The sequence below is a fragment of the Bactrocera latifrons genome, unplaced genomic scaffold (assembly GCF_001853355.1).
Source record: "Bactrocera latifrons isolate USDA-ARS-PBARC rearing strain unplaced genomic scaffold, ASM185335v1 scaffold_36, whole genome shotgun sequence".
Classification (NCBI taxonomy): domain Eukaryota; kingdom Metazoa; phylum Arthropoda; class Insecta; order Diptera; family Tephritidae; genus Bactrocera; species Bactrocera latifrons.
In genome coordinates, this window is record NW_017537001.1 from 388,069 (window position 1) to 413,503 (window position 25,435).

The following is a 25,435-nucleotide window of genomic DNA, read 5'->3' on the forward strand; positions in this document are numbered from 1 at the left end:
TACTATCGAATTATTCTTCATCTTCTGTATAGGTTTACTTGAGTTCTCTGTCCATGATTTACCAGTTTTTCTAACTCATCGAAAATCGAATTTTGGCAGGCAAAAATTATCAATATTTTTCGGTAGGTTACTGGGCAGAGAATATCTTCCTGTCTAGGATTTTTTTTTTTGGTTTTATCCACAGAGAAGGCCGTAATCACAGTGAAGGACTTTTTCCTGCGACCAGGTGGTGGTCATGTGTACCGCTTAAGACTTTATATATAAAAAGTACGTGTCACGTTGTTTGTCCGCGATGGACTTCTAAATTACTGAACCGGTTTTAGTAAAATTTAGCAATAGTTTTAACCAACTTAGAAGATAGGATGGTAAAAATAATTCATAAATTAAAAAAATAAATATTATACGCCAGATTTTGATCCATTTTTGGCCTGATCGTTGAAGATGAAAAATATTGTATTCAGCAGCCCAAATTTTGATTTTAAATAATCCGGTTTAATTTTAATGACTTCATTTTGAAATTTCGAAAACGCTTCTCTATTTCTATGATATGTGTTAACTCCACTCACTCCAAAACCGAGTTGACTTGCTGTAGCGCTATAATACAGTCAATTAATAAAGCGGAGATTAATACATTTGATCATTTTGCCGTCTTATGATTAGCTAAGCCTTCTGTTAATCCCTTACTCGTGTATTCTTAGTGCCGTTCACTCAGTATCTGGTTAGTACCATCCGTCAATTGAGTTCTGGTTAAAATAAGCTTCTTTAACGAAAGAAGGAATATTGTCTAAGTCAACCAGAACTTAACCGATGRCTGGCTGTTAACCAAACAAGGTACGAAAACGGTTCTTAAAGTCAGAAGGAAACCTCTCTTTTTGCAAGTCTCGAATATGTTTATAAGTAAAGCTGAACAGTTCATATCGGTTCACAAGCTGGAAAAGCCGAAAAGTAATATAAGAATATAATGTAAACAGCAGATTAAAAGTAAGTAAGTCAACGACTGCTAAGAATAGCGGCAGACTGCAGATTTACGCTTTTATTTTTGCTGTAATCGTGTGCGACATGAAATCAAGAATAAAAAATTTAAAAATATATACCAATTACTTAAGATACTTAAATGCAACTGTAGGTAGCAAAAAAGCGATATGAACGCATGCAAGTATGTATGTGTGTATGTGTGTATGTGTGCATGTCCATATGTATGTTGGCTTGTATGTATCTTTGTCTGTGTGTATGAGTGTCTGTATGTAAGTGAGTTGGCGTTTCCGCGAGTATAAAGTCGGACAGCCAAAGCGAATGCTAGTCATTTTCGGTTCCTGCACAAGAACGGGTGTGTCCGAAACAGAAACACAAGCCGACATTTATATTTTGTTTTTGACAGTAGGTCACAAAAATATACATACCTTTGCATGTACCACATTGAGCGTACACATTCTAAAAATACCGTTTTGTATATAGTAAAAAAATTGTTAAAATTCCATTTTGAGTTTTATTAATATTAATTTTTACTATTATTTGTCATTACAGGTGGCGCTCCTAAGTCAAATCACGTGCCTCTAACTATACTCCAGTGAAACTCTTGGTCTAAAGTTACCTGCATTCGTCTTATATACAATTTCTACGATGCACAAATACGCATAAATAAAATTAATTTTAATAAAAATTTTATACATTTTGTGGACGCACGTAGTTCTTTTGGACTGCCGAAAATTGTATATGCTAGTGATATTAGTTTTAGCAAAGTTGCTTTCATAATTTAAATTACAAAAAACAAAAAAAACAAATATTTACATAATATAACGTTACTAGCAGGGCATAGGGAAGACTTGCAACCGAAGCAATCGTTGCAAAAATTATATACATTTTTTATTTAAAAAAAATTCAGCTTTACGTGCCTATGGATCCACTTACTCTGCTGATCATCATATGTTGGCTGGTACTGGCACTTTTATTCAGTCCGATCTTGTTCTTCGTGTGCATTTATTTACCTGAGCTACCTGTTAGATACATAAAACGCATTCGAGCATCTTAAGTTAGACGAGTATTTTTTATTCATATATACATATGTATGTCATTATAAACAACAACTTAATCGTAAGCTTTCAATAAACTTATTTTTTATTGTTAACTTAATTAAATTTAATTCACATTTCATTTTAAAATAAATGTTGATGTTAAAAATGCATTTATATGTAAATTTGTTGTTTTATTTTGATTGTTCATTTTTACTTAGATTTGACTAATGAAGTGACAAATCGAGGAGAAAGTAATATAAACTACATAAACTTCTTCTTCTTCTTTATTGACGGTTATAGCCGAGTTAACAACAGCGTGCCCGTCGTTCCTCCAAGCAAAGCCGGCTTCTTCTCCACCTGGTTTCTCCAACGGAGTGGAGCTCTCAGAGACCCCATTTTCATCCATCCCCATTTTCCCCATTCCTTCTACATGATCTAGCCTGCGTAGCCTCTGTCTTTTAATTTGCTATACCATGTAAATGTTGTCGTATATCTCATACAGCTCATCCTTCCATCGAATGCGATTATCGACATGGCCAACCCGCAAATGACCATAAATCTTCCTCAGAACCTTCCTCTCGAAAACTCTTAACGTCGATCCATCAGATGTTGTCATCGTCCACACAGCTGYACCATATAGCAGGACGGGAATAATAAGTGACTTATAAAGTTTTACTTTCGTTCGTCGAGAGACGACTTTACTTCTCAATTGCCTACTCCGAAGWAGCGCTTGTTGGCAAGCGTTATTAAGTGTTGGATTTCAAAGTTGACGTTGTTGGTAATAATTAATTAAATTATCTACGGCTTCGAAGGTACGACTGTCAASAGTGACATGGTCATGTGTRTCGATTTTCCTTTCAAGCGTATTTTTCAAGATTTAGCGTATAGTGAAAAACTGGTCGATTATGGGTTTTCCAGGTCTAAAGCCAYAYTTACAAGATCCAATCAGTTTGGTGACGGTGTACTCCAATCTTTCACCAATACGGTCGACAGAACCTTATATGCGRTATTTAAGAGGTCTACGGCAGTTKGTGCAGWTTGTGGRGTCCYCCTTTTTGTGAATTGGGCAGAGCACTCTTAAAATCCAATCGTTGTCTGACCATATTCTAAAAAGAGGCTTATATGTGCTCCTTATCAGTTTTCGCCGCCGTGTTTGAATAGCTCGKCCGGCAAYCCATCAGCCACTGCTTTGTTGTTCTTCAGAAATGTAATTGCTATTCGACCTTCTTAATGGTCGGACAATGGAACTTCTGCTCCATCGTCATMGATTGGTGAATCGGGAGAAAGCATTCGGGTAATTCAAAAATACATTTTGATTTTGTTTTCAACTCTTACCCCCTCAAATGTTAGTGACTGACAAAAAAATCCTATCTCAAGAAAGGCGCTGTAGCTTTGCTGTAGCTCTGCTGTCTGTTAGGAAATTTTTATACGCAGAACAGGGTACAATAATTTTCCCACCAAGCTTGTAACAACCTTAAGGAGATATATGTCTATAAAATGTAAAAATCTATAAAATGTATATACTGTCTCTTATACACATCTAGATGTGTATAAGAGACAGGAACAGGGTACAATAATTTTCCCACCAAGCTTGTAACAACCTTAAGGAGATATATGTCTATAAAATGTAAAAATCTATAAAATGTATATACATATACATATATAGCTAATCTATAAACGCGAGGTTCTGGCAAGAGGATGTACGGTTCAAATATTTTGAAAAAAAGGAACGTCTTACAAATACACTGTCATAATCTAAAAAACATTTCTACTCGTAAATCCATTGTTCATCCATGTTTCAATGAACTTTTGCTTACATACATACCGTTTCGCACTCGTACATTCGTACTTTTATGTCATAATCGAGAGGTCTATTCAACTTATGAATGAATAATTTCGAAATTGTGCTATATTGTGCCTGCTGAACGCCTGGTGATAAAAAATAAATGTGAACGTGCCTTTGTATTACGATATAATTATTTCTGTGGTCGTTCTTGCATTCTTGTTATMATTTTTTATTTTATCTCGGAAAAAGTGAAAGCAGAAGAGATAATGAACTGAAACCAAAAAAAACTCACAGTCATCATTTCAATTACTCAATATTTTGGTGGGAGGGACTTTTTCTCCATCTCTATAAATAATAAAAATACTTTACTTACGTGGGTTGCTTCTTACATGTTCAAACACGGTTATTTCTGTATCGACGGGTACTATTTGAAATTTTTTGGTCGACTATGTTTTGCAGTTTTCGACTTGGATTAACAGGTCGATGAAMTAAAGTCGAGATACAGCAAACTCAAAAGCCTTCATACACACAGGTACTGAACGTAGTTTCGATATTGATTTTCACTCAGTAGCGAATTTCCTAAAAATCAGTTACCGTATCAAAAAATCCTGGCGCAGGATTGTCAGACGTCACTCCGTGATTCTTYGGTTAAAAATCTTGAAAACTCTTTTTATAAAAAAGTGGCGCAAGCGTATGAAAAAAAAGGATATGATATCGATTATGTAATGTATCAATATTCAATTTTTGTAGATTGCGACTACGCTTACAACTTTTATTTACCAATACAATCAAAATTGAAATTCAAAAAATTTCAAMATTTTTTGTAATTTTTTTTTTCTCAAATTATGACATACATATAAAAAATAGAAGCTGAAAATAATTATTGTATTTTTTGTTAAAAATATTTTTTACTGTTTTTTACCATTTCTTTATATTTTTTATTCGCGTCCTTATTTGGAGGGATTCAAACTTACGTCTAATTCGATCTGYAAACTAAATTCCGATATAATTTCTTTTGGATGCTCCAAACGGCAGGGAAATGCAAAAGAGAAGCTTGGGTAGTCAACCAAGCTTAGTCAATCAACCAATCACAGTCACAAGTAATACGGACAATAACGCTGGATTATCCGAAACATACTTAAGATGTATGCAGGAGAGTACTGTGGGTGTTTTTCCCGAAGACAAGGGTGCAATGAATGCTTATGAAGTGTATAAGAGTGCTCCCGAGTCGAGGTTAATGAAAAGTGAGGCTGATAAAAGGATATATGCTGACGCGCTCATACATCCGCCCGGTTTCGCACCTTTATGGTATTTATGTGGAAAAGTTTTATCGCAAATGTATGAGCCGAATGAACTGATAGATTTAGTTAAAAATGATCCCATTATAATGAGAAGCTACTACGAAACACTAAGCCTTGATCTACCTTTGGAGAAATGTTACTATATAGAAGATGAGAGCTATTGGAAACGTTATGTTTTGACTCGTCACAATGATCCTGGTTTGCAAGTTAAGAAAATCGATTGGAAAAATAAGGGAATTACAATGAAATTTGAAAAATACCTGCAACAATTGAGTGTGGGATATTTTGATGAAGTTGAGATGGAGAGTTTAGCAGATAAAATTAAATTTTACGTAACCGATTTGCATATTGAACGTTTGCGTTCGATAGATGAGCGTAACCTACTGCAACATGTTAGACGCGATGACATATGTTCCTCATCGGGCTCATCGACGACTATTCCCAGTAGTAATGTTAGCGCGGAAGAGCAGCTCGAAGCGGAAGAGAACGAAGAAGATACTGAAAGCAGAAGTGGGGGAAGTAGGAAAAGYAGCATGCGAAGTTCAGAAACCAGTTCAAATAAACATGTTCTGTTGAGTCCAATAATTAGCCAACCATTGCATACTATCCGGGGATTGTCAAGTGTGACGAGTGTCTACTCAACGTGGAATTAYAATTCGAGATCAATTACTAGTTTGTGGTATGACGGTGACGATACCGAGTAYGAAGATAAATTAATAAGGAAGGAAAAGAGAGCTGCACAATGTTTAAGGCGACAAAAGCGGGCCGAATGYAAAGAAGGCAAACGAAACGCGGAAGCGCGGGCGAAGGTTGAAGCCGAGGCAGATGCTAAAGCGGCCGAAGAGAAGGCAGCAAAAGAGAGATTGGCTAAAAGAAGAGCRGCAAGGCAAAAGAAGAAAGGTGATGATGAAATGGTCAGTGTATTTGATATGAAAGTTGAGCCGCCAGAAGAGGAAGGAGACATTATTGCTTTAAACGCACTAAACAAAGATAGAATAAGACAACTGCAAGTGRCAATGAGGGACCCAGCGATTGCAGATTATTGCCATCATGTAGATTTGCGTCTACTGAAGTATTTTCCATACTTGAATACCTTGCGCATTGAGTTTAATGGGCCACCGCCACCAGCCAAATATGAGGATTGGCATTATCATGTCAGTACACGTGACATCGAACGATTGGCCGAGTGAGTTTGGTAAATTAGATAAATATATATATACATACTTACTTACTCTCACCCAGGGGTCTGAGAAGCCTAGGTGGTCTGCAAGTCTTTCGGCTACGCAATAGCCGTTTGAATGCACATAAGCTATTCTTACTCACGAGGAGTCTGAAAACAATTCACTCCTTGAAAATCGTTGATTTCAGCTACGACAATTTAAAAGATGATTGYGGTGAGGGTCTTCATGAACTTTTCCAACGAACTACGTCAATTGTATCACTAGATCTAACCGGTAATGAGCTCGGCGCTGAATCGATTTGTGATTTGGCGAGGGCACTCGGCGGTTACGATGGTTGCTGTCAGTATTTGAGTTTGGCCCACAGCACTTTAAATACTGACGCGTTGAATCTGTTTTGCTTGCATATTGCCAATACTGATCAGGTTCGAGAATTATGCTTGCGTGGCGCAATAATCTCGCAAGATGGGATCAAAAATTGTATTGCTCAACAACTGATACCATATCATAGAGTGTTGCGGGCCATTGACATGTCGGGAGTAATAATCGACACCGATGTTGCATGTGAAATACTAAAGTCATTAAGGAATAACTATAAAATACGGAGATTTGATGTACGCGGTTGTGATTTACCTGCCGAATTGGAGGTCGACTTCGAAATTCTGGTTAATCGAAATAAATTCCTCTTTAGTTATCCAGCTATTGGCGATACTAGGATATCTATCACAGATATTGATCAATCTCTAAAAAAAACAAGGTAAGCCAGATGATCCAAATATTATATTTGTAGATGAATATCTTGTAGAAATTTCATTAAATCAGTAATTCGGTATGTTTAAAGTAGTATCTTAGAAGTAGTACTTCCATATTCTCCACTTACTTTTCTACTGATTTCTACTTGGTAATTGAGACAATTAAATACAGAAAGTATATAACTTTTCAAATATTTTAGAAACAAAATCCTTTTACGMGCAATAGAAGCGGTAGAAGCGAAAGAAGAGTGCTTGAAGTTGCGCCCGAAATTATTTCATCGCGATAGTGAAGCACCAAGTTCTATATTTGATTTCCATCTAGAGCAGATAAACGATGAAGAAAAAGAAGAAGAAGAAGGAGGCGCCGAAGCAGAATTATACGAGAARGAGAGCTTAAGTTCGACTACGAAGTTTCATACCGAAGATCCAAATAAGTTTAACAAGAAAGAAATTATGTCACGCTTTTGGTATTTCGACATACCTAGAGGACCACATCCAAATTATTAACGAATACAAATATAATAATTTATTAGTGACAGAAGTACATATAYAATTTATCATGTATTTTTAATAAGTCTGGGAAAAAAATTTAAATAATATAATTTGGACTACTAAACTAAAACTAAAAATTGCTTTTCTTTCAAGATAAAGCACCAATGATTAGTAATAGAGTTCGTACCATAAAATAGTTAAAATCAGATTCTGTTTTATCAAGCCTATAGACAAACTATGAGGTCGGCTCTGACGATTATGTATATTTTGTACCAAAAARTATCCATATATATGCCACAGACCTTAGTGAAATTGTTACCACCTTTCCTGACATTGATAATATCAAGTGTTAAAAATGAATAATAATACTTCAGTATTTCCAAACCCCCACACAGGGTTTATCCTGAAAGTAATAGGCCTGATTCTCTTTTGCCGCGACTGTATTTCGGAGTGTGCGCGCACCGACTGGATTCGGTAGAGGGCGTTCCCCCTAAGCGGGCTAAGGARCGAGCGCCTGGTCAGTTGTCTTCGAGCAGCTGGAGATTCAGGCCAAACATTTTCRCGCGACGTGTTTCTGTCAGTGGTGCAAGCCGAAGCGTTCGTAAGAGCAGAGATACGCGATTAAATTCTGTGTGAAACTCGATAAGCTGCGACAGAGATGTTTGATATGATCAAACATTCTTATTCAGACGTCGCTTTAACTAGAAGTGATGAAGACCGTGCTGGGAGACCTGCGACTTCGACAATGTGGCTCGTGTGCGCAAAGTTTTAATTTTTATTCGTTTAATTGCTCAGATGTTAAATTTATCAAAATTGTGTGGTTCTTGAGTATTTGAGACGACAGAGGGGATCCAAGCAGCATRCACCTCGGGTCTCAAGGCTATTCCGGAGAATGCCTTCTKTGACGCCTTCAATGCTTGGAAATCGCTCTGGCAGCGCTGTAACGAGGCAGAAAGATTCTATTTTGACTTTATACCACATTTATGGGCCACACAACGTGACATGGCTTCAACGGTTATTAAGATCCATATACCCAACTTCAAGATTTTCGCCACTATTTAATTTTATTCTATTAGAGAACTTTTTACTGTTRTGTAAAATTATGAAACTTTACAACTTGTCATTATTAGATACTTTTGAAGACTTGACATTTTGTCTGAAATATGTAACTAGTAAAAAAAATCTATTCGCAAATACATATATTTTTGAATAATTCTAATAACGKCTCATTTATTTAAAGAAGTAAACATTTCATAATAAATACACTGAAATGGAGGAAGCGAAAGCTGAAGTTAAGACGGATTTTTTTAATCCCATACGCATGAATACCCTAGGTATTCCACAAGAACACGACCTCTTGATAGCATAYGACGTCTATCGACCATCATTGGAGACGCGCGCCTTGAAATCTGAACAGGGTCGCACCATGTACGCTGAAATATTCATTGAGAACCCTAAATTGGGGCCACTGAGGGATCTATGTACAAGCACCTTATCACAAGCGTATACGCCGAAGCAGTTGCCATTATTGGCTGAGGATCCGTTAAAATTACGTCTATACTATGACTCGCTACGTTTGGATCTGCCACTGGAGGAATGCTATGACATTACCGACGATAAGTATTGGCGTCGTTTTGTATTGTCCAAAAATGAGTATATTACATTGACTTTTAAAAAACAATACAAYTGGCGTAGTCTTGGATTATCTATGAAGTTTGTGGAATTGGTGGAAGCGTGCCCGGCCGAGTATTGGCCTTTAGATGAAATGCAACCAATAGCTGAGAAAATAAAGGATTATGTCGAAGAAATGCATATACGTAAATTACAATCGATGTCGGAAAGATTTTTCAAAGAGCACATACATTTAGATGACTCTGAAGAGTCAGAAAGCGATTCAACGGATGTGGAATCAATGACGGTGACACCACGTTCTACCGWGCCAACGTTGAACGAAGAGTTGGGATCCGAGGARGAGGAAGTGAAATCGATACGCSGCAAAAGTAAACAACTTTYAGCTGCTAGAGAAACGAGCACACTAGATGAGATCTCCGTAGTATACAAAACGGAAGAAGAACTGGAATGGGATCGCATGTATGAGGAGGTCATGGCAGAACGTAAAGAACGAACCCGCGTATTGAGAGAGRCGCAACAGAAGCGACGCGCAGAGCGACAGGARCGACAACACGTGCGAGAGATGCAAAAGGCAGCAACACCACTRTTAGTTGAGGAACCTGTTGTTGGCAAAAAGAAGAAGAGGAAGTTCAGAGCCAAGGGAGTATTCGATATGGTGGTTGAACCACCTGAAGAGGACGAAGAGTATTTGGTGGTTGATCGACGAAATTTGGAACGTCAATTGAAAACTGTAAAGAAGCTCGTTTATCCAACCAGACTATGTCATCATGTTAGCTTGCGCTTTCTGCGCTTTTTCGACAACTTAGTCAATTTCACCATAGAGTTTCGCGGTCCAGATATGAAACGTGATTTTCACGAAAGACACCTGAAGTTCTCCTACGCCGATATAGAGGGTTTGGCTTAGTGAGTTGCGCGTGCGTTAACGGAGTAACATTGTCTTAATTTCTGTTTTATTTTTATATTTTCTGAAACAGTGGCATCTCATTTCTGCAAAAATTGAAGATATTCCGCCTGCGTTGCAGCTATATGGATGCCCGAAAATTATATATACTCGCAAAGTCACTGAAATGCTTGCAAAGTATAGAGACCATTGATTTCGGTTACGATTGTTTGGATGACGATTGTGGTTTGGGATTATTTGARTTGTTCCGCCATACGAATTCTATAAAATCGCTCGAACTTGAGCATAATCTAATTGGTGCGCATGCCTTACACTTTTTGGCGATAGGCCTTAGTCAGTATGGTGGCCAATTGGAATATCTCGGACTTGGCGGCAATCCGCTGGGTAATCGGGGCTTGCATGAGCTCAGCACAAAGGTTTGTGCCACACAAAATATTACACATTTAAATGTGCGAACCGCACAAATGTCGCAATCGGCAATCATTTGCTGCATTGCCAATGAATTTTTGAAACATTTGCCGCTCCGCTCGTTGGATCTACGCGCAGTGCCCATTGGTCAACAAGCTGGTATAGAAATTTTAAAGGTTTTGCAATTTAATACTACCATAATGCATTTGGATGCACGTGATTGCCAATTGGATGCAGATCTTGAAATCGATATAGATATTATTCTGAAGCGAAATCAGTATATTGCCGAGAATCCGTATTTAAATGACTACAMAAAGGCCACGGAAGAGATCGATGAATATGTGAACCGCATTAAGTGAGTCTATGCTGCCAAAGTACTAAATGCAATAATATTTACCATGCATTTTGTTTTTACATTACAGAAATCCGATTTTATTACGCGCCATTGATGCTGTGGAGAAACGCGCTGAATGCTTGAAGAACCGTCMACCAGAATTCCCACCAGATGTCGAAGAAAACTATGATGAGCAATCGCAGAGTGCAACACAACGAAATATCGAATCTATATCTAGATCGCTTTCCAACGTAGAACCAGCTTTGTTGTCACCATCATCGTCTGCCGTAGATGATTTACAAAATACCCCCTTCGTTTATGATCCAAATAGTTTCACCGAAGAAGAGTTCCTGGCGCATGTATATCTACCAGGTCCGGGAGAACGTTATTACTTCTTTACGGAGTTCCAGAAGTTGCGCTTGAGTCAATTAACTTAAGGTGAGCTGAAGTTACATACATCATAAACGGTTACGGAGAGTAGCCTAGGTATCCACATAGTTTTAAGACACGTTGGGCCTGATGACATATTTTTGAAATTCTTTTTGGTTTTGGGAAACGTTAAATCGCCCACGGTATTTCGGATCCAATAATTTCTTAATAGTTATATTACCGAATTGATTGCCGATCTTGTGGAAATCGACTCGTTTTTAAATCAACCATTCTCGGTTTTATTAATGTGGACTATTATTACCCTGTAGAGTATATATGGAACTTCAATTCGCTAAACCTAACCTACTCCCAATTTCAGGCTATTCCACGGTACCACTTGGTTAAGTTTTACTTCGAGGGATAAGACATTTACGTCTCCTCTATGGCACTGCTCTATATGTCTCATTTTTGTCATGTTTGAGAAAGCCGATCCGCGGACAGCTTTTCAGTTCTCCGTAGACTGGCACATTTCCCACCACAAAACTACCAGTAGTTTTAAGTTTACTTAAAAAGTGAGGGCAATAAAAGAATACATGTTTAGAGTCTTGAAAGCACTCTGAACATGCCGAACAATTCGAACAAATGTCGTGCTAGAATCTATACAGGTTCTAAAGGAAGTATATCCATTTAGTATTTGGGTTAGGTGCAAATCCAGGTCCCCATGTTGTYTGTCGACCCACGAATGGATGTCTGGTATCAGTCTATGGGTCCACCATCCTTTGAGTGAGGTTCTGCCACCACTGCCATACTGTTAGTTCTCTCTTCTGTTTTGGCTGCCATAAACGGCTTTGATAACYTGTATACTTGCTCGTATTCATCTCTCTGGTTGTCAATGGGCAGCATACTGGCCARTAGAGTCGCTTGATCGGAAAGCACTGATAAATCTTAGTACCGACAACCTGTGCACTGTGCTTGAATTAAATAGTAATTATACTAGTAGACTTGAAGCTTTAAGCTTTACACTTCTAATGGCCTCACCTCTTTCACTTTATTGCAAAAAATGTCCATTACTTATACACTGACTAAAAATCACAAACCAAGTTCGATTAATCGATAACTAAAACCATTCGAATAATTTCTATAGCAACTTTAATGCTTGACGACGAAAGGCAAAAGACAAACCGAGTGTTTAATCAAGAAAATGAGCAATAAATAAGCAACTACAAAAAAACATGAAAAGAGCAGTTGAAYGTCAATGGAAGAAAAGAAAATATTCAAAATATTAAAAAAATATGAAAAGTCACAAAGATATTTTCTTCAAATAATTGCATTTTCAGAATATTATAACGTTTTCAAAATTAAATAAACTCGACGTGCATTCTGTTTTCCGCAAAAAAATTAACGCGTACCTTATTTAGTGGGTTTAGTGAGCATTTTTGCAGTGGCGTGTGTGTGTGTACGTRCGTGTGCAGGGCAACACCGTTTGGATATTTTCATGATATATATTCTTTTCATTATTTACATTTAGTGGCGGCTATTAAAAACTTTATAAAGCATTATGTCAAATAAACAGCAACAACAACTGCAGCAACGCCTTGCTGGCGGTGGTGCAGGCGGTGACCGAAGAAAAGGTTCGAAGCTTAAGGTAACTAACACACACGCATACACATGTAAATAATAAGAGCAMACATACCAGCACCTAAACAGATATAGCTATATATGCATATGTATGTGTGTATATATTCCAGTATATATGTATATATATCATATATATTAAGGCTGCGACAATTTGGAATGCATTTTTAAACCGATTGCTTAATGTTGGCCAATATAAAGCTTTACAAAGCTCATTCATTCTGTCTTTATGTTATAAAGTTGTTGAATGCTGCGGGATTAACCCTTTGACACTCGATATTTCACACAGTTTTCTATTTTTTTTTTTTTAATAAGGTAGTAAAGGGTGATATATTTCGAGGTTCCCTACTTTTTCTGAGAATAAACACAGAAACTTCGAATTTCATGGGGAATGTTTATAATCATTCGAAAGAWTATTCTTTGGCATTTATTTTTCATTCGTTGACTTCTTATGAAGACTTCTTCGACCATTCGACTGGTAATTGGCGAATGACACGCGTGATGTTTTSATCCAAGGCCTGAATCGAAGCGATATTGTCCGAATAGACTTTACACTTTACATATCCCTACAGGAAAAAGTCTAACGCWGTGATATCACAAAAAATATTATCTGCCCACCGAGGTGTTCTCTCTATAAATCCATTGGTTGATCCGATGTGTGGAAAGTGGCGCCGTCTTGTTGAAACCAAATGTCACAGTGATGACGGTATTCAATTTTCAGACATCAAATAKTCGGTTATCATGCCGCGACAACGGACGCCATTGACGGTTACGTTCTCACCGGCATCATTTTTGAAAAAATATGGAYCAATGATTCCATAAACCACACAAAACTGTGGTTCTTTCTGGATTAAATTACAGCTATTGAATGTCTTGAGGTTGCTCTTCACCCGAAATGCGGCAATGGGCCACATCGCTGAACAAAATTTGTTTCGAAAACGTCGGATCTTCTTGGAACTTTTCAAGAACCCATAAAGCGATGGAATATTGCTTGAAAAGGCCGARCGGCTTCAATTCTTGCGCAAGCTGTACTTTGTACGCTTTCAATTTAAGATTTCGACGTAAAATGCGTCAAGTCGTTCCATATGTCAGTTCGAGTTGATGCCAACAGCGCCGAATCCACTYCCCTCGGACTTCGTGTACACTCTCAGCTATGGCTGCTACATTTTCTGCACTGCGGTCGAATATTATTCAATAATGAATGCTGGGTCTCAAGATCGATAATGATGTTACAAATAGTATGTTCAGTAGGCTGATTATATTGACCATAAGTTGAGCGAAGCGCGCGAAATACGTTGTTCAGACGTAAGTCTTTCTAKGATGAACTGTCAAACAATAGTGAATTAAAATAACATAACAGCTTGGCACAACTACTGCGAGAAACAAATTTTTATGAAACGCCGATTTCAGAGTTGGTGAGAAATTTTTTTCCGAAACAGCCCGATCAATTTTAAGTCGAGTAGATTTAGTCGACAATCTCAGATACCACCACGAGTATCTGACACTTTGTATGGTCCTCTCTAAGTGAGTCATATAGAAGGACGGGAATATTGAGCGCCTTATAGAGTTTTGTTTTTGTTTACTTTCCAAGTGCCTACTCAGTCCGGAGTAGCACCTGCTGACACGACTTCGAAGTTATGACTGTCAGTGACGTGGGGAATACAGATTGGTGGAAACCAAGATTTTTGGTATATGGTGTCTGTGGTGGTATATGGGATGCGCTAGGCATAAGTGCACATYGGAACCAAGAGCACCCACGTATCCAATGGAAGGACCAAGTACATAGGGACCTGTCCACGCTTTGAATGTGCAACTGGTGTAACCACGCAAATGGTAGAAGCAAATTGGCGAAGTTTTATATTCTCGATCCAAACCGACCCATTGTTGTACTGGGAAGGAGGGGAAGAAGAAAACATTTTAAACTTGTGACATAAGTATGTGAAATAAAATTTTAGGATATTAAATCATTATGCTCAGTGTTTGGGACTTCAGAAGTTTGCAGTACTAAAACACTGTATCCTAAAGTTTAGAGCCCACCGGRTGGTCGGAAGCCATTGGGTTGCCGCTTTTTCGTAACACGAATGATAAAACGGCATGCTAAACTTCGATATCAGATTGACGTTCTATGGGATGTAGACTACGTTCACAAATATCAATAATTACTCCMTGACATGCATGCCCGTGAATCTACCGACGAAAAATATTAATTTTAGAAACTCTTAGTCAGAATGCACTGAAAAACTGTTCCTTGAAAACTCATTTTATTAGCTTTTATCACGCAAAGCACTAGACTGCATTMAAATGCATCTACGAATTCGCAAATTTCAATAATTCTGTGTTATTGTAAGTAAATATGTAGATAGAATATAAATATTTTATGTATACACCTACGAGGTGTTCTGTAGCTTTATCGATGTTCTACATGTATGTTATGGTGTTTATCAGCTGTTAACACCGCTAATCGGTATAAGCATTTAAATAAATATTTCTGATTTTAAAATACTTAAATCCTTAGATCCAACTTCATTCAAACTTAGAGACAATCTACAATATATAAATATCTTTGATTATTTCACTCTTACTTCATAAATTATTATTAGTAGATGTTCTATCTTGCATATATTTTTTAAAATTATTAAGCGCAATTTTTATTTCGGAATTTTATTATTTTAGAAAATCAATATGAAAGCACCTCGTTTATTTTTCTCTTTTGAACTTCACCAGTATAAATTTCGAGAGCGATGATGAACCTCTTAATACCGTTAGCGTAATATATTAACTGCACCGAACTGTCTATATCTAAGCAAAATTCGCAGCTATTTATAAATAACGAAATTGGTATTTCTGCAAACCGTGACCTCTGACAATACACTGACTTCTGCTCATAAAAGTAATTATATCAAATTATTTGCGAATTTCCCATGCCAACACAGTACTTAATTTTCAATGCATTCCTCTACTCATACCAACACTTATGAGTTGAAGTACATAACTGTAAATACATATGTACACCTTCTCATGATACTTATCTATTACCCAGCAGTTAGTCAGATACACTAGGTAGTGGTTTTTAATTGGTCCTTATTAGGTACATATGGCAACTTCTTACAACTCTGAATACAAAAGTTGAGTAAAAGTTTCCTATAGACAGGTTGTAAATTAGTTCTCATTCTTCTTTTTATTCAAACAAAAAAAAAAAAAAAAACATAATTCACATATAGTCTTACAAATTGTCGCGAGATTTTCATTATGCTAAGGGGTTACATGGGTTTCCTCAGGTAAAAAACAGTACTTTTGCAAAAAGATTTTTCTCRTATAAGAAATGAAAATTTTATTAGAATTTTTTATTGTTACAAACATACACTATAATCAAAAAAATTCTAAAACTTTTAGAATAAAATATTTTAAACTTGGCCATTGCCACGCCATTTCTGGTGATTCCATGGATAACTTCCTTGGTAGGATAACTCCTAACAGGATCATCTAAAGTGGAAAAATACGTATTTTAGTTAAAACTTAACGTAGAACTTTAACGAAAGAAAAAAGGCACTGAAAATTGGGTATTTGACAGATATTTATGAAACAAAAAATTAAAATTTCAGCGAAAATTTCGGGACATTTTTTTTTTTTTCAAATAGTTTTAATCTAAAAAAATCCTTCGTTCAAGTGTATAAGAATTGTATCTCAAAGGCTGTTGTAAAATTTCATGAAAATTAGTTGAATAGTTCTCGAGAAACTTTGCAAACTGACGTCAAAAACACGTTTAAGACATGGCACTAGCCTAGCTTAGCGTACAAGTTCTCGAGGCTGTATATCCGAAATTATTACTCGGATTAACTGGAAAATTTAGTATAATTTTCTAGAGGTGTTGTGGAATTTAAAAAGCAATAAAAAATTTAATTCCTTGAAACCCGTAACCCATTTAACCCCTTAAATRTTAATCACTCTAATTAAGTTAATACAGCTTTGATATATGTATAAGGATATCGTTAAACATATAGAGATATTTATGATTTCCCAACTTTCATGACAAATTGACTGATTGAAATTGATGCCATTTTTATTTCGGATTTGCTATTTTTTCTTAAAAAAATTAGTGCTTAATATTAAAAGTATAAAATATAAAATTATTAAATGGAATAATTARTGAAAGTTGTTGTGACTGAAATTTTTTAAATTAAATAATTGCCAATTTTATTTAGTCAAATACACCAGGAATATCTACTGACAAATATAGAGAACGAGAGATCACCTTTTTCAGGTGCTCTGCGACAATTCAGTACAATCACCCCAAATCAAATACACTAAGGGGCCTCTACTAAAAAATACAGGAACAATTTAGAACCCAGTGTTTTTTTCCAACAACTCACTACAATCACCCCCGGGCTCGGTTTTATCTCCACCGTCTACCTTGCTGGATTTCATTTGGCTGCGCGTGCAAAATTACGAATTTACGAATAATTTTAGCACAGAAAAACAAAAACCATTCCAAACGCCCTATGGTAGACTTTTAAGAGTTTTTATTCACGGTTGTCGTTGATTTCGATTCTACGACTAGTCAGTCGGCCAATTTGCAGTTACTTCTCCGTCGTCATTTGGCAGTGATAGCACTCGCAGCACTCTGTGCGAATATCTCTTGCAGGTGACGACGCGTCAGTCACGACAGCGTCATGACAGTGCCATTATAGAAAACATATTTGTTTCACCGTTTACATGTGGTTGTGTAAACAAGCAGTGTGTGTGTGTGTTTGGTGGTTTGAGTCCTAGGTAGTCCTGTCAATTACCTTCAAGTGTTTCGTGGCAGTTTTAGTTGTAAATCAGTCGAGTGATTGGCAAGATGTGGAAAATCGCAAATAAAGCGGTAGTTGGAACAAATTAGTATTTATTAGCATATTATTTTAAGTAATATCAACAGCAATGTACATACATAATTGTATTATACACGACGAAATCTGTTTGTATTTGGATTATATGAAAATAAATTATTAATAAAGTTTTATTGTAAATATGCAATTGGCTTGTTTCGCTTATGTATTATTCCATTATGATTGGCGGACCTAGAAAGTACATACAAAATAGTTCTAAATCATACACATTTTATACTGTAAATATACATATTTTTATTTCAAATATTTGGTGTTTTGAAATATACTATATTCCTCCGGCGCATAAACTATTGAATGAAATGGATGAAATAATAATGTAAAATTAAAATTCATGATATAAAAATGTCACAAATAAATTAACTTAAATTCAAAACAAAAAAAAATTTTTATAGATATAATTATTTTAATATTTTGGTTAGTCGAAAAAGTCTATTCGTATTTTGTCRATAGATGTCATTGCAGCCGAATATCTCCAGTGCTACCAATCATATTGTGTTATAATATATAGTGTTGGAAAGGTGAGATTTTTAGCTTCATTTAACCAAAAAATTAAATTCGAGGACAAAAAGAAGCTCGATGTTTGGGTGCTACATGAATTGTCTGTGAAAAATTTAATGGAACGAATTAACATCTACGATTCTTTGCTGAAACGAAATGAAATAGACCATTTCTGAAGCGAATGATAACAGAAGACGAAAGTAGATCAAATATGACAATAATGTGCKATAARGACCWTGGTCCAAGCGTGATGAAGCTCAACAAATGGTCGCAAAGCCAGGATTGACGCCTTGAAAGGTTATGCTGAGTGTTTGGTGGGATYGGAAAGGAATTGTACCCTATGACTGGCTCCAGCCTGGTTGAAGGATTGATTCTACATTTTGCTGTCAACAAATGACAGGATTGGCCCACACACAGCTTTGATGACTCGACAGAAACTGGGAGAGCTTGGCTGGGAAGTTTCGATGCATCCACCATCGGACTACCATTTATTTTGGTCAATGCAGAACTGCCTTAATGGAGTAAAGTTAGCTTCAAGAGAAGCCCATGAAAATTACTTGTCATAGTTTTTAGCCGAGAAACCAGTAAAGTTTAACACTGATGGAATATTGTTTCTAGCGGAAAAATGGCGAAAAGTGGTAGACCAAAATTTTACATATTATATTTGGTTCATTAAAGTTCATTATAAATATAAATAAAAAAAATAAGTTTAAGTTTGATTAGAAATACGAAAAGACTTTTTCGACTACCCAGTATAAGACAAAGAATAAACCTAATATATATGAATAATGATTTATAATTTATTTTGCCATAAAATAATAATAGACAATTTAAAACAATAGATTTCTACAGTAAAAACATTTTTAAACCAGTAAAAATGTATAAATTCTCAAACTGTAATAAACAATTGAACAACAATATTGAAATATAGTTTTGCAAATTGTTTTGATACATTGAATAACGGCACCGATACTAGTATGGCCACAGCTGACCACACTACTGATGGTCAAATGGATGAGCTGAATAGTGAAGAGGGTACGCCAACAAGGTCACATAGCCGGCAGGTAACTGACTTCCATAAAGCGGCAAACGTGTAAATAACTACATATAGCCATAGCATGAAGGCTTGCATGATTTCTACATACATATATATTTATTTTGATTAATGAACACATTTTACTATCAGTGAGTCTCTTAAGCTTTATACAAATAAATATGAAATTGTAAGTATATATATTGGTTATTTTAACTACTAGCTGTTTATATTTAGTATTAGCAACAAGAGAACACTAATTACAAAAGTGCATTCAATTATATGACAACACCCCATGACTGCAAATATCTTTTAAAAATAAATCCTTTACTTAAAAGTTAAACCAATATCTCTCTCAACCCATTTATCGTAATCGCATTTCTAACAGATCAAATCGGTTTCGAAATCGAACATCAGAGATGGCGGTGGTGACGCTGATGATTTCGATGCTTGGATTAAATCGCGCCAGTTACTCAAGCCAGATGATCAGTTGGAGTTAACAGAAGCTGAGTTGGCCGAGGAGGTGACTAGGGTGCTGACCACAACAAATACAAATGTCATACACAATTTGGTTGTGTACAGCTTCAAGGATAGCGCCTTCGTTCAGGTGAGTGTGCGTTTAATTATAAATACAATTAGTTTTTACTTTTATTTTAACTAGGTTATTATATTTACATAACACATTGTGATAAAAAAAGTATCCAGAAATTGTGAATAAAACGCAAAATATTTAATTCTTCATTAATATTTATTTTGTTGCCTGCAAAGTAATTCCCACCAGATGAAAAAAATTTATGCCAACGATTTTTCCAGTCCTCGAAACACTTTTCATAAGCCCAATTTGGGATGGCTTTCAGCTTCGATCGACTGAAAACGAGTTGCATTTTAGCGATTTATGCCCAAAGAGACCTGTTTACGGCACTCTTTTTGAAAAAAAACCGGCTTTATCGGAACGAGTCGAGCAAGAACGTGTTGCAAAACCCCAAAATATCCACCAAAATCATTCGAACGGACTCGTGACCGATGTCGAGCTCTCTAACACTTACCTGACGATCGTCAAGCACCATATATTTTATTTTTTTTTTTAATATTTTCATCAGTTATAAAGGTCGAAGGACGTCCAGAACGAGGCATGTCTTCAACGACTTCTCGACCGTCTTTGAAGCCTTTGTACTACTCTTAGTCTTGTGTTTGATAAAACTGAATCACCGTAAGCCATTTCCAACAATACAAAATTTGACACAAATTCTTTGGTCAGATTTTGCTATGAGTCCAATTCAGTGTTTTTATTAATTTTATCCAAAAGACCATAAACACAAGCTCCTCTTAAATACTTTTTTCGCTTTAGGTTGCATTCGCAATGAGATTTGTAGGGACTCCGTTTTAAACATCATCAAAAGTATGGTTTAGTTTTATATAATATTGAGAGATGATAAGAGATCAAGATGAATAGTCCATAAAATCCGGGCCGAATAACCTCGATAGTATTTGATCTTGTTTGAGTTTCTTTGCRTCAAAGATCTTCTTTGCTGAAAATAGCGATCGAACTAGCGTGGCTGTACAAAAGTTCTATTTTATAGAATACATTGAGTATTGTGGTGTAAAATATTGCATGTAACAACTAAATACAAATTTAGTGACAACTTTTAGGTGCCGATTGCYGGAAACACTGTAACACTAATGCAAATGGAGGGCAGTGCCTTGCATATAGATTCGGATGAAGCGAAAATACAAATGGAGGAGATGGGCGAAATCGGTTGATATTTTCTTTACTTTWTAGTAACCAAAGTRCCCAAGTAAAATAGTGTTTATCTTCAACTTTAGGGTACCCATTACCCACACTTATTGGTTCCTTCGTTGAGGCTGAAGTTGAAGACAGAAAAAGTCGTATTCCTAAAGTGGAGGAAGAGGAAGAAGAGGATGAGGAGAAGGCAGCAAAGCAAGCTAAAGAAGCGGATGAAGAAATGGCTGAGGAAGAGCTAGAGGGTGAAGAAGAAGAGGCAGTTGAGGAAGGCGCTGCAGATGCTGAGRCTGCAGCAGCTGAGGAGGGCGGAGAAGCGGCAGGTGCGCAAATATATAAATAAATAACTTATTTATAGAAGAAGAAACTCATTTAGATAACTAATTTAGAGAGAAGAAATAATTATGTAACCTACATATATTTGTAATTGTGTTTAGGAGCGCCAACTGCARCACCGGCAACGGGTGGACGAAAGCGCAAACTATTAAATCAGTTTAATTTCTGTGAACGTTCCGCGTTAACGTATACCAATCCGAGAAGGGTAAGCCACAATGAAATGTATATAATAAATATTAAACTCTTCTGCAACACATATKTAGAGTGTAGAAACACAAACCATACCTCCACCCCGCTCTCAGTATGGCGCCAATGTCTTGCAATGGAAGATTTACGACAGCTATGCTGAGGACTTTGAACAGCAGCAAAAGGAGAAGGAGAAGAAGGACGATAAGCGGGGCGGACATCGAAAAGATGTCGGCGCGAAAAAGTTAGATAAGGCAGCCGAAGCCGAACTGCTCAATAAAAAGTATCTCAAGGCGTGGCAGATATTGGAACGCATGATAAATCAAAATATATACGAGGAGATCGCCAACGACTATCGTTATTGGGAAGATCCGGCTGATGAATACCGAGAGCAAGAGGGCACCTTGCTACCGCTTTGGAAATTCAACTATGATCGCATACGAAAATTAAGTGTCACCGATTTGCTATTCAATCCAATGTATTACGATTTATTTGCAGTATGCTACGGTTCGCGTAAGTCTCGTAATAAAAATTATAATAAGAGACTTTTTATGTAATGATAACCCATAGATGAGTTCATGAAGCAACCGAATGAGGGCGCGATTTGCTTTTTCACCGTGAAGAACCCCTCCTATCCGGACTATATAAGTAAGCAAATCACTTTGGCTTATCGTAATGTAATGTTATGAGTGCAGTCCTTTTTTCTATATTTACTACATAGTATCGACGGAGAGCGGCGTCATGTGTTGCGATATCCATCCGACGTATCCGTTTTTAGTCGCAATAGGTTTGCTTTATTTCACGAATGTTGTACAACAATAACTATGGGCGCTTATTTATTTTCTAGGCATGTACGACGGCAGTGTGGCGGTCTATAATTTAAGAGAGAACTATGAGAAGCCGCTTTATCTGTCGGTGGGTGTACACAATAAGCATTCGGAATGTGCATGGGAGGTATGTAGAGATACATTTGCTTCCAATTTTCATACAATCAGCACTCAATACCAGAGCATGTCCAWTTGGACTACGTCAAGATCTATCTTTATGGTTAATYAATTTTGACACATTTCATTCACAGATCAAATGGGGTCCCGATATGGCGGACGGTGAGATAAATTTTTACTCCGTCTCAACGGATGGTCGGGTYTTCAACTGGGTACTCATGCAGAATGACTTCATGATTACGACAATAACAACGCTCTTTCTTACGAACGGCATTGTTGAGGGACCCGACGGCACCGAAGTACAGTTACGCAGTTGTGGTTCTTGCATGAAATTCCATCCGACCAATCCGGAAATCTATCTAGTCGGCACCGAAGAGGGTCTCATCTACAAATGCAGCATCGCGTATAGTTCGAAATATTTAATGACGTACAATGCACATCATCTCACTGTCTATCGCATCGATTTCAATCGCTACAATTCGAATATTTTCATTTCGTGCAGCGGCGATTGGCGCGTCAAAGTGTGGGAGGATATGCGTCCGGAACCGCTGTTCATTTTCGATCTCGGCTCCTCTGTGGGCGATGTCAAGTGGGCGCCCTTCTCGAGCACGGTTTTTGCCGCCTGCACCAACGAGGGCAAAGTGTTCGTCTTCGATTTGAATGTGAACAAGTACAAGCCGATTTGTGTGCAAGCCGTCGTCCCGAAACGCAAGAATAAGCTAACGCGTTTGGTATTCAATGAGAATCTGCCTTTCCTTATTGTCGGCGATGATAAGTGAGTTGGATACTCACCTTGAGTGGTATAAGTTTGTATTAATTTTGTCTTTGACTTTGTTACTCTTGCAGGAGCACTGTGACCTCGTTAAAGCTATCGCCCAATTTGCGTCTGATGGTGAAGCCGCCCAAAAAGCAACAGTATCTCGATCAAAATACGCTGCAGGTGCAAAAGTTGGACAAACTGCTGTCGCTGGTGCGTGAATTGCCAAACGATATGATAGTGCCCGATGCACCCACCACGACGAAGAGCTAGAAGTCGGCGCGATACTACTGAGACTGCTTACGTAACCTTAATATATTTTTGTAATCTATAAATATTGTTTTTGTAATCTAAAAAAAATATTGTTTTTGAATTTTGTTTTTCACGAGCCGAGGCGCTTTGTTTCGCTAAAGCCTTTGCGAATAACTGTATAAAAAATCTGTTATAATCAGCGCCGAAAATAAATGAGAAATGCCGTTGTTTTATTAATCAAATATTTTATTTGTAATGTAATGAAAGTCTGTGTTTGTGTAAATTTTAAAGTATTTGAGAGGTGAGCGTTACAGTTTTACACCGAAAATCTTAATATTTGCATAAATTTATTTATTTTTATTGAGCTATTTGATCTATTTATATGAATGTGTATATATAAACAATATACATATATGTGAGTATATTTGTGTATATATACTAAGGTAATATACTCGTACATTAGCGAATGTCACTTTATTTATCCCATCTGTTGTATTTATGTATGTTTTAATTATGTAGTCATTGCATTGAGTCCTTCAAAATATAATGCATAGTTTATAGTATGTGTGTGTGTGCATTAGGATGTCCGTTATTTCTCAAGTTGATTTTTTTTGCGAGAGCCTCTAAAGTTACAGTTTTAACCCTAAAAATGATCCAAAGTAAACATTYTCTTTATTTTCAACTTAAATAGTGTCTAAATCTTTATTCTTTTCCCATCAATTGGTAGTCGAAAAAGTCTTTTCGTATTTTGTAAATAGATGTCGTTGCAGTCGTATATCTCCAGTGCTACCAATCATATTGTGTCATATCATATAGTGTTTCAAAGGTGAGGTTTTAAGCTTCATTTAGCCTAAAAAAAAAAATAAATGCAGTGAAGTTGAAAAAAGTTACAGGTGTTCAGAAATGAGTGAAAATAATGAAGAAATTCATTATATTTTGAAATTTTTGTATAGAAAAGGGAAGAATGCCACGCAAGCCACCAATGAAATTTGTGAAGCTTAAGGAGACCATGCTGTATCAGTTCGTGTAGSMCAACAATGGTTCGCTCGCCTCCGTTCATGGAATTTTGAAWTTTCGATTTACACTGATGGCTTTAAATGGCAAAAAGTGGTCGACCACAATGGATCATATTAGTTTATTTATTTATTATTAAAAATATTAACAAAAAGTTGAAGTTTGATAAGAAATACGAAAATACTTTTTCGACCACCCAGTATATGGGGAAAGTAAAATTATTGTTTRTGTTGTATCACTTTTTTAAGGTAAAAACTGGAAAGATAAAAAAAGTCAACTTTCAGAATAAGGGACACCCTAGTGTGCGTGTATGAGTGTATTTATGGAACTATGTACGTTTCAAAATTACTTTCAAAGCAATATTTTTTACACCAAAATATGTATACAATAAAAATTTCCTTATTTATAACTTATTAATATCAGAAAACCAACCGTTTTATACACTTCAATAAATAGTGGGTATGCAAATACATATAGATATGTATGCATGTTTATAAATAGTAATAGCAGAACAAAATACTTGAAGCCGTAGCGCGGAGTACGAGYTTACATGCAGTACAATTATCACATATGAATGTCGAATGAGTGTTTAGTGTAGTTATACAGTTATGTATTTGTATAGCTATGTATATATGTATGGTAAAGTTTACAATTGAGCACTATTAACAACTTATTTTGCAACAATTAAATTTTTTGTGTTTAAATACATAATTAGGTTGAGGTGAAGTTGTAATTTGTATTACAAAATTAAGATATAGAAATATGAAATGTGATATATATGTATATCGTGAACTTTCGAAATAGTCGACTAGTGGAATCAGAGTTGTAGCGCCAAAATTTYGGTATGTTATTTTGAAAAGTAAAATCTATCGAAATATTGGCGATTAAAAASGTCTTTTCCTATTTTGTCACTGGATGTCATTGCAGTCGTTTCGGGAATGAAGAAAAGCTACAGTCAAAAGTCAAAAATGAGTGAAAGTAATGAAAA

At 36.4% G+C, this 25,435-nt stretch overlaps 4 protein-coding genes across 7 annotated transcripts in view; all 4 read left to right on the forward strand.

Moving 5' to 3' along the window:
* Positions 1-2,130, forward strand: part of LOC108971841 — a 10,931-nt gene extending 8,801 nt beyond the window's left edge. The window contains exons 1-2 of one of the 2 annotated variants that reach the window (XM_018938153.1): positions 1,282-1,377; positions 1,525-2,130. In XM_018938153.1, coding sequence (XP_018793698.1) covers positions 1,895-2,029 — 135 coding nt within the window. In that variant the 5' untranslated portion in view covers positions 1,282-1,377; positions 1,525-1,894 and the 3' untranslated portion in view covers positions 2,030-2,130. Of the gene's footprint in view, positions 1-1,281; positions 1,378-1,524 lie in introns of those variants that run through there. The other variant, XM_018938152.1, reaches the window with a different exon arrangement.
* A 2,548-nt stretch (positions 2,131-4,678) lies between these two features.
* LOC108971781 lies at positions 4,679-8,140 on the forward strand. The gene is made up of 3 exons (XM_018938057.1): positions 4,679-6,285; positions 6,342-7,034; positions 7,230-8,140. Exons 1-3 carry the CDS (start codon positions 4,838-4,840, stop codon positions 7,534-7,536), a joined length of 2,448 nt encoding a protein of 815 aa, XP_018793602.1. The 5' UTR covers positions 4,679-4,837; the 3' UTR covers positions 7,537-8,140.
* A 574-nt stretch (positions 8,141-8,714) lies between these two features.
* LOC108971856 lies at positions 8,715-12,463 on the forward strand. Its single transcript, XM_018938174.1, has 4 exons — positions 8,715-10,056; positions 10,128-10,817; positions 10,885-11,234; positions 12,310-12,463. The coding sequence occupies exons 1-3, from the start codon at positions 8,792-8,794 to the stop codon at positions 11,231-11,233; spliced, it is 2,304 nt and encodes a 767-aa protein (XP_018793719.1). The 5' UTR covers positions 8,715-8,791; the 3' UTR covers position 11,234; positions 12,310-12,463.
* On the forward strand, positions 12,461-23,649 carry LOC108971857 (dynein intermediate chain 2, ciliary). 3 transcript variants are annotated; one of them, XM_018938175.1, is made up of 12 exons: positions 12,461-12,621; positions 12,694-12,810; positions 19,606-19,824; positions 20,868-20,973; positions 21,042-21,281; positions 21,396-21,499; positions 21,558-21,993; positions 22,051-22,128; positions 22,202-22,267; positions 22,328-22,434; positions 22,559-23,199; positions 23,271-23,454. In XM_018938175.1, exons 2-12 carry the CDS (start codon positions 12,724-12,726, stop codon positions 23,452-23,454), a joined length of 2,268 nt encoding a protein of 755 aa, XP_018793720.1. In that variant the 5' UTR covers positions 12,461-12,621; positions 12,694-12,723. The 3 variants fall into 3 exon arrangements, with proteins under 3 accessions (XP_018793720.1, XP_018793721.1, XP_018793722.1); XM_018938176.1 differs by having other exon boundaries at positions 12,612-12,625; XM_018938177.1 differs by lacking the exons at positions 12,461-12,621; positions 12,694-12,810 and adding an exon at positions 19,162-19,248 and having other exon boundaries at positions 23,271-23,649.
* The last annotated feature ends 1,786 nt before the right edge of the window (positions 23,650-25,435 follow it).